Raw genomic sequence first — 14,113 nt, forward strand, 5'->3', positions numbered from 1 at the left:
TCGTTGACAGGTTTGTTCCCGCAGATCTGCAAATAGTTTTTGAGGATTTGTTTTGTATGCTACCTTACTTGTAGAAGAAATCTAACAACCGGATCTTCGTGATCATTGCTATCTTCTTGCAGGTTACGAGGGGAGTTAGCCGAGAACCTTGTGCACCCAGATCCGGTTCCTCTGGTCTTATTGCCCAACAGCGGAGCCGGCCTTTCCGTCCCTGCAGACTCAAATGCTGTGTCTGGATGCGTTCAACAGCTTGGCGGCGATGGGACTGGTAGGGCAGCAGTTGGGGTCTGACCGTCATCCGGATGCATCTGCAACAAGGTCGGCGCAGGCGACTGACCGAGTCAATCGAGAGGCACCTGGGTGGACAAAAAGGTCTGAGCAGAAATCCTCCCGGGGTTAGTCTGTATTTTGTTTAACTGTGACTGAACGTTCGTCTCCAGTGCACATGTTTTGTCAGTAAAATGAGCTTAGTTTGCAATAATCGCTAGCAAAAAGACCATATTCAAATAGTAAGCCGTGGCATTGCAGCCAATCTGTAGTTGTGCCTAGTTTAACTGTTAGAATCACATTCACCATACTGTTAGTATTTTGCAGTAGAACTAATAGATGGAATACTATTCTTGTATTAGAACTCATAGTCTGAATAATGAACGCCTGGAAAAGTGCAGATTACGGCTGGGCAGTGCACCACCAGACAGGACACCATGTCCCTCTCGGATGAGCCCTTTGGAGCAATCGATTCGCAAATACGCAGAGGAACCTACAAAAAGTGTAATACACCTCACAGGACACCTTGACCTGAGCTTCGATTAACTGGGTGAGGTGTATGACTTATAGAATCTCTATTCTTGGGAGATCCGGTTTGGTATCACATATGGTAAAAGGAGATTAAATGTCGAGAGGACAAATGCTTGCAGGAGATCGTATGTGGTTGTTTGGTAAGTAATGAGCTTTATTCAAATTTATTTTATTTTCAGAGAAATGCCATGTCCCTTGATGTGTTCTTACATGGACGGTAGTGTCTGATGTTATGTCTGGTTGGCCTAACACGCAGGGCAAACCGGAGATTTATGAGCACCCGTACATGACACAGATATACGAAATCAGAACAAAGTGGGTGAAACCATATTTCAAAGGGGTTTTCTGCGTGAAGATGACGAACATACAACGCAGTGAGAGCGCGAATCAAATGTTGGAGACGTACATGCCTCCTCAAGCCCAATGCATATTTTTGTTAGGCAATACATGAGGTTACAGTTTGACTGCGAACGTGAAGAAAGCTACGAGGACAAGAGGATGATGATTTGTAAGTATTTTTTCATGTACAATTTCAGTAGCTCAGAGGAATGCATGCACAGTACGAACCATGTTAAGCGTTCTGTTTACATGTTTGACTGACGGACAAAAAAAAACTAAACCATAATATGGCAGGCTGGAGCTGTCAGGAGTACAAATTTGTGGTTGCCTCAACTAGCTAGTGTTAACGTCTCAGGTTTAGAACATGGACTGCCGACTGGTATGCTGAAATGTGTTTTGCTACTGACACTTGGCCAACATGCGGAATACAACAATGTGTTTGCCAGTTTTTGAGTGAACTGTGCGCATGGCTAGATTCGAACTTTGAACTGCTAGAAAGGTTAAATGCAAGTACTATAAGGCAGGTGGCAGGATGCCATCCCTCAAAGCAGTATAAGAGTGTAACATCCGGCAGATGTTGTGTTGCCTTTCACCATAGTTGCACATTCAAAAACATTTGAAGCTAGCGTTGCTTGCGATGGCGCCAACGCCTGCTGAAGCCGCCAGGTGTGCCACGGCGATGAGATCCGAATTGGTGGCTCTAGTGGTGGATTGGAGATTCAGGTGAGGAAGTTTCATGTTCTCGCGCCCATCGGGCATTTTTTTCAGCCATGGAGGATTACTAATCTATCACTGCTCGCAGTCATCTTCCTCTTCGTCAAAGCTGCCTGCGCAAGACGGTGGCGGAGTGGACAAGGTAAAGTAGCATGGCACTGTCGCTGGTTGTGTGTTCTGGTACAGACTTTTTCACTGAAATAGATGAGCTCGATGCATTTTCAGGGAGAGGTTATCCAAAGAGATTGTCGTGGGATTATCATGTTCAAGAAGATGGCACAATATTACAGAGAAGAAGGATACGGCGACCACGATACTTTAGCTATGCAGAATGCAACGGCGGTGACACTGATGTGGACCACGGATCTCATGTAGCGCGTGCGGTGGAAGAAACTGAATCAGCTGAAAAGGAGGAAGTGAGCAGCAGGGGTCCTAAGCTACGCCGTACGCAGGCGTAGTATGAGATGGAAGGATGAATTCGTAACAACGTATGTTTTTTTGAAGTTCAGATATAGTATTACTTAACTAAGCAACTACAGGGATCTCGTCTGCTACAATGCCCAGAATACAATCTGGAGGATAGTTTAGCCACTCCCTACAAACTTTATTACAAACTCCCTCTCGCTAAATAATGAGCTGCACTATTAGCAGACCTCCTAACCCAAGTTACATTAAACTCTTGCCTTGTCCTGAGCATTGCTTTTATCTCTTCAATGACCTGTTCAGCAACTGACATGTTTTTACCCGGATCATTGAGCATCCGTACGACAGCCATACAGTCCATCTCGACGTGCAGTTTCTGAAGGTTTAAGTCTATGGCTAATTTAACTGCCCTTTTGCGGGTTAGCAGCTCCGCGTGCTCAGCCGAAGCGACGGCTGCAAAGAACGCACATGCAACCCCTCTGTAGGCCCTCTCGTGATCTCTGTAGATCACTCCTCCTCCTCCATTGTTTCCATTTTTTGTCAGTTGGCCATCAACATTGGCCTTGATCCAACCTTCTCCGGCGGGTTCCATTTTTCCTTGTGCCTTTGCTTCACCACCTGAACCTTACGTCCACACACAGCCTCCCATTCCGTGTAATCGCTCCTTCTAAAATGCTTCAGGATTTTTTTTTCTTTTGCAGGTAAAATGCTTCAAGAGTTGAGGTGTCTGTGTGTTAGAATTTTAGATGTCATTTGTGTTTTAGAAATGTTGCTGCATGTTTGTGTCAACTGTTTTTATTCGCAAAGTATAACGTTTGGTCTTTATTTCAAAGACTTAAGTATGGTCATGTGGACAATGATTTGTCTTACTGGATTATCTGCTCCCACTTTAATAAACCGACTGTGGTATTAATTAGGTTTAAAACAACTCGGCCTCTATAGTTTAAGTTGACTGGTGTTTTATCCCAACGTAGCAAACGGTGCTGCTTTAATTTAAAATTACCAAAAAGCGTGATAATTTATGGGAGCAAATGAGGTGAGGGGATTAGAAAAACCGAGTAGAAGGGGGGTGTGTAATTCGCGTCACAGTGAGCAGTAAAGAGAAAAGACTTGCCATTGGGCGATGAATTTAATACGGGCTCGGGTGGTTGCTGTTTGTGAGTCCGTCGAGTGAACGGCTCAGCCGGCCTCAGAAAAGTTACTGAGCCGTGCAATACTACCTGATCCGCGAGAGATATGCGACGGGCCGTCGCATTCATTGCGCCCCAGAGCTATCATTAATTCCGTGAAATACAGTAGGGAAATACAGGGTGGAGCACAGATCCCCACGCCAGCTTGCGGTATGGATTTCGGGAGCATCTGAGCTCGAGCTCAGAAACGAATTTTCGTGAGATATGTGATTACCTGAGCTTTTTTCTCGACCCATTTGGCTAACACCCACACACATATACACAAGAGCCCATCACTGCTAACCCTCCAGAGAGAAAAAACGTTCGATCTAACAGAATCAGATCGCCCGGTCCCTGCCAGAGAAGGTGAGCGGGATCAATGCGAGACAGAGAAAGGTGATCGGAGTTCGAGGTGATCCAACCTGACGCACGCAATGCTCGGATCGCTCGAACCAGCCGAGGCAGGTGATCGGAGTTAGAGGGGATCCAACCGACGCAGGCGATGCATGCCAACGCCTTGTCTGAGCAAAACTGCTCCGCTGAGATTCCGGTAATTGGACTACATCCGCCGTCATTTCAGCAAGGAGTAAAAGAAACCGTTCATACAGATTATTATCTCGCCGGCGGCTGATGGTGGAGGTATGTTACAATTTTGTGGCGTACACCTCCTTCAATTTGCTCGGCTACATATGCTCTGTCCCATCGCGCTGGCTCCACACCCTTTTCATATGGCACGAGCAGCCCCTGCAGCCATTGTTCTTCACTAGATTGCTCCTCCATAATCAACTTTGCTGCAAATTCAGGACATCAAGTCCCTCGTTTGGTACCTCTGCTTCTTCGTTATCTCGTGAGCGCTGAGGCGAAATCTAAGCAAAAGACAGGCGAGGAAGGTAGACCTTCCGTCGAAGCAAGTGAGGCCGCATCAATTCAAAGAGGCAGCGACGGCCGACGGGTAACATCATGTTGCGTGGGCGAATGGAGCAGCGGCAAGGCAACACCGTTGCTCCCACAGATTTGCTCCTTCTCTTAGCTTGGAAAGTCGTCCTCCTCTTTCCGATGTGCTCTTATGCTCTTTTCAGTAATTAGCTATAGAATTGTTCTACCAATAGTAGGCGAAGTATTGCACATATGCAACAACGAACACACAGGAAAAAAATATGAGAGGTCTACTTATGACTGCTGAGAGAGGTACAAGTACAGAAAAGCTACACAGATTTGTTGAATCCTGACGCTTGGGATGCGTTTGCTAGGTTCGGTTGGGTGGCAAAATCTTGTCCGTGTAATGACCGGGGAGGCCGACCGGGCGTTTGGAACGGATATGGGGCGTTCGGTTGTAGATGCTAAAAGTAGGCATAATTGCAAGGCACTACCAGAGCGCCTTGCCGCCTAAGCGTCAAAGGGGTACGCCTTAAAAACAATAGCGAGTATCTTTACTTATAAAGATTGGAGTTGGTGGTGAGTTAACATGCGGCTTCAACAACCTTGCCAAATAAACAAATACACGCATCCCCACATGTAGAACTAGAAACAAATGTACTTTACTCACATGTTGGTTCTATCATAAATAAATACATTATTTTCATGTGAGGAAAATTGTAGAAGGCACAAATAATAAACCTAAAAGTGTACTTCAACTCAAAATCGATCTTGATTTTAGTTTCTCTCCCGAACCTACTATGCCCATTTAAATTCTCTGACGTTGCATGCCTCTCACCTTATTTTTTCTATCTTTATTAATTGTAAATTGTGCAATGATCATTAGGACACTAACATTATTAGGACATCGTGCTAGTGACTAACAAAGGGAGAAGATGATGTAAAGGTCTTTATCTCACTCACTTAAAGGCACCTTTTCAGTTTTCAGCCATTCCATTTGTAAATGTGGATTTCCCAGGCCATTAGGAAAGTATAAGTAGTACATTTATATCATAAAAATCTTATACATTTCAAAATACCCATACTCTAATGTAAAATCCGAGAATTTAGAACAGGAATAAAACGGAGAATTTACAAGCAGAAAAATGTATTCTGGTGCTATCACAAGTACTTGCTGCAAACACATTTTCCGTTTCTCACAGTAATCTAGATGTGCCCTCTTTCCTGAATAAACCACTTCTAGATGTCCACAGTGGTACAAGAATTTACTGATCGCAAACAGAATGATGTTTTGGCACTCGTGTAACTTTCAAGGAGCACAAACCTGAGACAACAGGCACCGGAATTGGTGCGCGGCGACCACGCCGAGCTCCTTGGGCGGCTTCACGGCCACCAACATTTTCATGGGGAAGACTTGTATAGGATCTGCTCCTAGGTGAGATCAATGATATCAATCATTTTGAAGATACAAAACATGTTCAAAAATTATGAAATTTTTTGGAGACACTCATCCATCTTTGATGTACAAGCTCAAAAAGTTTCAGCTCCTAATTCGAACTACACTCAAAGAACAAAAAGACAAAATGTGATGTGAATAGTGTCAAAAACTGTTCACCCAAAGCTGACACTATTCATAGTCAAATTTGTCTTTTTCTTATCTTTAATTGTAGATCGAGTTTTGAGCTGATTTTTTTTGGAATTGTAGACCTAACCCACAGGTATGTTGTAAATTATTTTCAAAATTTTTTGGATTGCCTAAATACGAATTTTGGGTTGATCCTACAATCTCACCTAAAAGGCTGATCCTATATTAGTCTTCCCCACATTTTCATCATTGGCGTCCACGCCAGTGTCCTTCAGCACGGCCTTCAGTGGCGTCACCGCCTCCGGCATCATGGCCACCAACATCTCCGCGACGCCGCCCCACCCACCCAACGCCGCCATCTCCTCCATCGCGGCGGCGACCGCCCTGGAGAGCCCCTCCGGAACCCAGTGCAGCGCGGGGGCCTCCGAGGAGGCCGCGCGGGCGGCGGCGCAGAAGAGGAGCACGTCCACGGCCTCCTTGCCGGCCCCGTCCGTCTGGGGCTGAGAGGGGGACGGGAGGATTGAGGCGAGGAGGGATTTGACGGAGGTGCCGGAGCCCTCGGGGGGCGCGTAGGGCGCCGCGGCGAGAAGGGAGCGGAGCGGCGCGGCGACGCGGAGGAGGTCCTCGCGGCGGAGGCCACCGACGCGGCGGGCGACGGCAACGGCGCCATGGCATATCCACAAAGAGGTCCGTGTGAGAACCGAGTTGTGAAGGAGGAGCGACAACCTCCGGTCCCACTCGTCAGACATATCCACAACCTCCAGCTCCGCCTCGGCCGCGGCAGCGACCGGCGCGCCGCTATCGCCGCCATCACCCTCCGCTCCGTCCTCCCTCTCCCTCGCATGGTCTGGCCGCCTCTACGCACGCAATCGAGCACGGCGATTTGCCGTGCCCGGAGACCGCAAAAGCAGAGGATGAGGACAATCCTCTTGAGGCGAGCTTGGAATGGAGTCCCCTCCCACGCCGCCGATTGACCTCACTGGTGAGCCTCGTCCGATCCCATTCGCGTCACAGTGGGACACTGAATTCTATGTGGAATTCTATCTGATATTTCCCTCGCTTAATTTCCAGCTATAGGCACTGGAGATCGAGATGTCCGTCTTCCCCACCAACTCCGGCTCAAACTGCGGCCCCCGCCGTCCTGCCTGCTCGGCTCTATCACAGTGTTCAGCCACGCCGCCACCGCGTGCACCCCGTCACCGAGCAAGCAAGGATCACCGCCTGCATGCCTCGGGCCATACCAGAGCCTGCGCCTATGCCGGTGAGTTTATGGGATACCGTAGGCGAAGATGACCGTGCTGTTTTGGCAGTTGCATTGCCTGCACGGCTTAACCGTGCCATGCCGCCATGGCTACCATTATGCCGGCCATTTACAGTATCCTATAAGGATGTAGATTGTGCAGCATCCTGCTAGGTGTTATGCAAGGCTAAGCTCTTTCAAAAAAATGAAGGACGCCGATAAGTCCCGAACGAGTTCGTGATCTGACCATGGCAAATCGAACATCTTTTATGGCAATTTATATTTCTTCACTATGACAAGTTTAGTTGGTAACATGGCAATTCCGCCCTTAGTTTGTTTTTTGCTAGGAAATTGCCGTGCTTGCCAACTAAACTTGTCATCCTCGCGTCAACTACAATTGCCATAAAAAACGTTCGATTTGCCATGGTCAGATCCCGAACTTTTGGGATTTATCATTTCTGAAAAAGAAAAGAATAAGGCTAAGATAAGCTTCCAAGTTGGATCTTAAAAGCTAGAAATTCCATGCTAAGTAGAGAAAAACTGAAATATCTATGACGCCTATTTCGATATGGCTCGAGATTATAACGATGCAGTGAGGGTACATCAAGATATATAGTTACAAATTTATATAGAACACAGCTGTTTCTTCAATCACAAACATTACAATTGTATAGTAAATACTACTTCAGTCTTCAAAATAGACATATATTATAATGTCTAGACATGCAATGCAGCTCGTTTTCCTGAAACAAAAAAGGAGCATGTTGAATGCGAGCTTCCAGCCATAGCTTGGAGCAGTCTTGGTATCGGGGGCATTGTGATCTCAACTAGCCCTTGCAGAATCTGAACCACCTGTCCCATTGTTGGCCGATCAAGCTCATTGTCTTGGAGGCACCAACACGCAACCTTGCAAGCAATTTCAAGCTCATCTAGATTGGCAATACCATGTAGCTTGTGATCTACCAAACTCCCGACATCTCCTTCAAGAAGCTTATGTGCGGCATGCACAGGAAAGTAAACATCAGTGTTGCCACCGCTAGGAACTGTCGGACATGAGTTCCTCCTTCCAGATATTATTTCCAGCAACACCATCCCGTAGCTAAAAACATCGACTTTTGGTGTAATAGGAACACCGGTAAGCCATTCAGGCGCAAGGTACCCTGTTGTTCCTCTCATTGTTGTTAATACTCGGCTATAATCCCTTCCTAAAAGCTTTGCCATCCCAAAGTCTGCAATTTTTGGAAGGAGTGAAGCATCAAGAAGTATGTTTTCTGGCTTGATATCACAGTGTATGACGCGGTCTCGACAACTGTCATGCAAGTAGGCCAACCCTCTTGCAACACCTAGGCCGATTTCATACCTAGCAGTCCAGTTCAACATTGAGTTGCTTCCAAATAAATGGACATCAAGAGAGCGATTTGACATGTATTCATAAACAAGCAACCTCTTAGAACCCTCACAACAGAAACCAACAAGCTTAACTAAATTGATGTGCTGGACAGCTCCAATTGAGCTCACTTCAGCTCTGAATTGCTTCTCTCCTTGATAAGCACCATCAAGCCTCTTCACTGCTATGGCATTGGAGCCCTTTATAAACCCCTTGAATACAGAACCAAAACTGCCTCCCCCCAACTTATCTGCAAAAGAATTTGTTGCTCGTTGAAGATCATTGTATCTAAATGCAGCGATTCCATCACAAACTTCAGACTCATTCCGTATTTGACCAGATCTCTTGTTTTTGTTTCTCCAAATCATTAGTAGGAGGACAAGTGCAAATAAGCCTAGAGTCGAAATACCTGTACCAATTACAATTCCAGCAACTATCCCTCTTCTGTTGTTTTTCAGACTTTGTACATCTTTAGCAGAAAGACGAAGATAAAGAATTTCTCCATTTGAATTGGTGGTGTCACTACATTGTAGTTGTCTTATGTTGAGCAATTCATTATGCCACATAGAGCATCTGTTGTCGCTGAAGGAGTATGCACTGCAAGAGCAATTACTCAGGCAAATCTGTGCGCAGTCACTCGCGCTTGCAGCAGCTTCTACTTTTGGGGCATTCTGGGGCAACTTAACACATGGTACAGAATAGAACTTGTCTGTGGTATGTGTTGTGCTTTTGTTGCTAATGCAGTCTAACTGAGTATTTCTCGAGCACCCACCCGCTCGATTTTCTAGCTCCCAGTCCTTTGGGGATGTTATGGTGAAGCCCTCCATACAGTTGCAGTGTGGAACTTTATTATCAGTGCAAATTGTGAAAGGTCCACAAATTGCATGGACATCACACTGAGCTCTTGGTTGGGCATTGATCATTACCCAATCCTCTGAGCCCTTCATCCAAATGAATGTCTTCGCTTGACCTGAGACGTCAATGACATGACGAGTGACCATATTTGGATCCATATATTCAGCTACTAAATTATACGTCAAGTACTTCTCTTTGTCATTGTCGACAAATTTTGGACTAATAGAGTGGCGGGCTGACATCTCTGGAAGTGCAGCGAAATATTTGCCGTTCCATACACCGGTGGACCAATATGGTATGGATGAGTTCAGTGCCAGAAGCAATAACTGGTCAACACCACTGGGGTCTAATTGTTCACAGTACGCACCGGTAGCCGGGTTGACCAAGTTTTTCCAAGATACAAAACGGCGCTTCAGGCCGGTGACCTTGTCCCATCCGAGCTTCGCCCCAGGAAAAAATGTATCTGTGGGGTGGTCAAAGCTCTGCCACAAAACCTTTGTTGAGTTTGAAGAGTCTGTCAGTACAAGATTTCCACTACTCAACAGCATAGCAGCAGTGGTGCTATTTCTTTTGATGTTTGCTTGTGTAGTCCAGATCGCGGACTTGGTGGACCGGTTTACGACGACAAGGTTGCCATCGTGGGAGATCGTGAGCTCCAGTGAGGTGGTGTTCCTGATTGGCTTATCCCTATTTGCAACCCATGCTGAAGTGAATTTCGGTACCGTGTTGAACCATATGCCAAGGTACCAGTTGGCGGTGTGTCCAATCTGGAAGAAGCCAAGCGCGTACCTGCCATTGCTGGAGATGAGCTTGTTGTCGACGCCAAGTGCTTGGCCGGGCAAGATGGTGTCTGTCACGGCAGAACTCGCTGAGGTGTGTAGGCACAAGAGCATGGTGAAAACAACGAGGACGGGAGTCATGGTGAACTGAAGGTGGTGAGGGCGTGCAGAGGGCCTTGTTGTTGCTGTGCAGAGGCTTGAAATGTAGAGACTGTGGAGTCAAGCCCAGCATCCAAACTAGTATAGGCAGATTCAAAGGTTTTTTTCCAGTGGTGATGATGAATCGCCTCTTGCATAGCATGCACGGCAGGATTTGTGTGGTGGTAATGGAAAGGGTGGGGGAAGAAGAACGCTGGGGACATCAGCACCAGACACTTGGTTCGCCGTCGAAATCTCGTCGTCGCTCTCCTCCGGCTACCCGGCGAACCCAGTCAGAAGAGGTCTTTGCACCTGAATAACAATTCGTTGGTTACTATAAATTGAGATATCGATGTGTGTGTGTGGTTTAATGATGAGACCGACACTGTTCTTTTCGCACCCAACTGAAGTGCGTAGCAAAAAGAAAACAAAAATAAACTACAAAAAAGGTGAAGCGCAATTACAACGAGGACAAGTTGCAATTCCACGAAAAGAAAAATGTATTTGCAACAATTGCAAAACTAGTGAAGTACTACCTCTGTATCAAAATATATTTTTTGTACAGAGGTAGGTAACAATAAAATGGTGACTGAAAGTTCAGGAAAGTGACTGAAACTTAACAAAAGTAACTGACTGAAACTTAACAAAAAGAAATACTGAAACATAATTGGACATGTAAAAAAGAATGAAACTTCAAATGCTTAAAAATAAGGAGAGTCTAATTAATACAATTCTGCTGCTTTCATCAGCAAATAAAAGAAGAGATTGCGCTGCTTTAAATTCATCCGTCAACCATCATCTACCGGATAGTTAACTAGCACTGATTTTCACCAATATTCAGTTGGTGAAGGCACTTGTGTTGCACTTATGCACCCTCTCCCTCACCCCTCGTTCATAAATAATCGGCACTCACTTCTACTGCTACATAGTTCATAAGAAGAAGAAAAGTGGTCTATGTTGCTAGTTGTGCAAGGTTTAACATGTCGAGAACGCAAGAATAGATGGGAATAGGAGGTAGCAGGAAACTTAATTGGTGCCCAACAAGAAGATTGTTAGATCCTATCAGAGAACGTTGTCTCAACAATAATCAACACAGGAGATAGATGCAGGATGTGTGTAGTGTGACCTGCAGATCTGCAGCAAACACCTACATCTGGTGGAGGTGCTATTGACTCAGGAGCATCCTCACTGGCGTGTCGCCTACTCTGGTGCTGCTGTAAGGATGTTTGAGTATGCCCCATTTTTCTGGCAACTATGCGATGTTCTGGTTAAAAGCTCACGACACAGGGAATACAAAGTTGATAATTGTATTTCTATCGTCTATGAAATTTGTTCTGGATTGGATGCAATTGTGTTATTTTGAGTTTGGTTCGGCGGGTAGAAACATTATTCATGAGATAACAGTTCAAAGATTCAGATTTTCCCGGATATTTTTGGGATGAGTGTCTTAACTTTCTATATGATCAGTTGTGTCTGTCACTAATTAAACAAGATCATAGTCTTGGGTGCAGAATGGTGTGGAGCTCTTTGATCTACAGCAAAAGTCATCTCAAAGGTGTTAAACAGACACACTGCAAAATTCAGCATATTGATGTTATGCAGTCCAGATTTATTAAGGGGCGTTCGATTGTGGAAAAATTTATCCTTGCCTTGGTGATAGTACAGTCAGCTGTCAAGAGGAAATTGCCAATGATTGTTTTGAAGTTGGATTTTCAAAAAGCCTTTAATAAATTTCTTTGGGACTACCTGCTTGAAATCTTCGGTCACCGAAATTTTCACGATGGCCAGATTAAATGGATCCAAACCATGCTCCGATCTGGCCAGGCTCAGGTTCTTATCAATGGCACCCCTGGCTCTGGGGAAGCCATTTCTTTTGAGTTGGGAGTTCGGCAGGGTGATTCTCTTTTCCCGTGTCTTTTCATTTTGGTTGCCAACGTCTTGCAGTGTATGTGTGCCAGAGAGTTCAACATTGGTCAGCTAATTCACCCGTTGGGAAGACAGGGCCCCTTCCCGGTGCTGAAATATGATCTCTCTCTCCCCCTCGGCAACCCTCGCTCTGTTTCTCTCCGCCTTTACTTCACCCACACTTCAGAATGATGTGTTCCTGTACTGTACTGTACTGCACACCTGATCTTTTTCCGTACGGTTTCTTTACCTGGTCTTTAATGTGGCCAGATGAGAGTTCAGCCGTTTCTTGATTGATTATAGCTGCCATAGCTGTGGTCTTCTGTTCTTTTTTTTTTACTGCGACAGTTGTGATGTTCTCTTCTTTTTTACCCAAGATTTCATTGTCTCCCCCTTCTGCTCTTGCGATGCAGAGGCCGTGCGTCTTGCAATTCCTTATACCAAATACCTCGGGTAGTTTGGATAAAAAATGGCGGCTATAGTGGTATTACAGTTAGCCCAAATTTGTAGTTGATTACATTAATTTTGCAATCGGTTGCTGGGAAAAGCTGCAAGTGTTTACCTGTTGCGTTGTCAGTTTTATCATACCCACCAATGAAGCTCTGATTGTGATGGCCTAATTTTTTTAAGCCCTGGACCGTAGAAAATTGTTCTACAGCAATTTTCATTAATAATAATAGTAAGTTACAATGGTAGGAGGAAAGAAGAAAAAGGAGAAAACAAAACTATCTAAAAGGAAGAGGAAACCACCATTTCAGCTCTAGGAAACGGAAGAAAAAAGTAAGAAGTTTGAATCTATCCATTCCCAGAAACAAGCAACATGCTTGTCCCTGATTCTATGTCTGAGCAGCGTGAGATCCTCCTTGAGACAGCCGAGCGAGACATCAAACAGAAATGAAACCTGTCTTCTTCCTCTGCCCTGCTCTCGTTCTACTCTGAATCCTCTGCTTTCTGGTGGCTGCTCTCCACAAGCAGCAAGTGTCCCTCGGTGCCAGCTCTCCACAAGTTGTATTTATTTCCTCCACCTTCTCTCCGACGACATCGTGGCCTCGGGACGTGAGCACCAGACACTTGTTCACGGGTCAAGATCTCATCATCGCTCCACTTCGGTTATCCAGAGGACCCGGTCAGAAGGTCTTTGCACCTGATTGGCATTTCGTTGGTTACTATAAACAGATACTGATGTCTGTGTATGTGTGGCTTAATGATGAGAGCGGCGATATTCTTTTTGCACCAAAGCAAAATGCAACTGCAGCAAAAAGAAAACAAAAAAATCTTTAAAAAAAGGTAAGTGCAATTACTACGAAGACAAGTTGCAATTCCACTAAAATAAAGGTGTAGTTTCAACAAATGCAAAACTAGTGAAGTATCAATAATAGGGTGAATGAAAGTTCAGAAAAGTGACCGAAACTTAACAAAAGCAACTGAAATCACAAAAGTGACTGAAACTTGACAAAAAAATACTGAAACACAATTGCACGCACAAAAAGGGACTTCGAAAAGTGCCTGCAGCTACGGGGCTCCAGGGCTCCTGGTATTTGAAATTTTTGAAAAACACAGTTTTGTTGCTTAAAGAAATCTTATATCAAATACGTGAATACATACACACATTCCTAAGGCATGGTAAAAAGCTGAAAAAGAAATACTTTATATTTTGGGAAGTACACAAAAGAGAAATTTCTGACAGAAAATGGCACACCTTTTCTCCTATATAGTGTCAGAAATTTGGTTTTTTTCTATAGCCCAAAACAAAACGAGATTTCTACCGAAACTTGCCACGGGTATTCGGAATGTGTATATGTATCCCTGCGAAAAATTTCACATTTTTTTGAAACTTCAAAAATACAAATTTCAAAATGTTTACATATAGAGAGGAGTGGAGCTCGGGTGTTGCAATCCCTCTCT

General features: G+C 45.0%; 2 protein-coding genes and 1 long non-coding RNA gene across 3 annotated transcripts; 1 reads left to right on the plus strand and 2 right to left on the minus strand.

Moving 5' to 3' along the window:
- The first annotated feature begins 679 nt into the window (after window positions 1-679).
- On the plus strand, window positions 680-2,527 carry LOC120969552 (uncharacterized). Its single transcript, XR_012188501.1, has 3 exons — window positions 680-1,860; window positions 1,940-1,993; window positions 2,077-2,527. It is a non-coding gene; the product is annotated as an uncharacterized lncRNA (long non-coding RNA).
- A 3,446-nt stretch (window positions 2,528-5,973) lies between these two features.
- On the minus strand, window positions 5,974-6,867 carry LOC109772882 (uncharacterized). The gene has a single exon (XM_020331584.4). The coding sequence runs from the start codon at window positions 6,651-6,653 to the stop codon at window positions 6,111-6,113; it is 543 nt and encodes a 180-aa protein (XP_020187173.3). The 5' UTR covers window positions 6,654-6,867; the 3' UTR covers window positions 5,974-6,110.
- Window positions 6,868-7,685: 818 nt separating this feature from the next.
- LOC109772881 (G-type lectin S-receptor-like serine/threonine-protein kinase At2g19130) lies at window positions 7,686-13,495 on the minus strand. Its single transcript, XM_040396129.3, has one exon. The coding sequence runs from the start codon at window positions 10,304-10,306 to the stop codon at window positions 7,862-7,864; it is 2,445 nt and encodes an 814-aa protein (XP_040252063.1). The 5' UTR covers window positions 10,307-13,495; the 3' UTR covers window positions 7,686-7,861.
- Between the last annotated feature and the right edge of the window lie 618 nt (window positions 13,496-14,113).

The sequence above is a fragment of the Aegilops tauschii genome, chromosome 7, assembly GCF_002575655.3.
Source record: "Aegilops tauschii subsp. strangulata cultivar AL8/78 chromosome 7, Aet v6.0, whole genome shotgun sequence".
NCBI classification, from domain to species: domain Eukaryota; kingdom Viridiplantae; phylum Streptophyta; class Magnoliopsida; order Poales; family Poaceae; genus Aegilops; species Aegilops tauschii.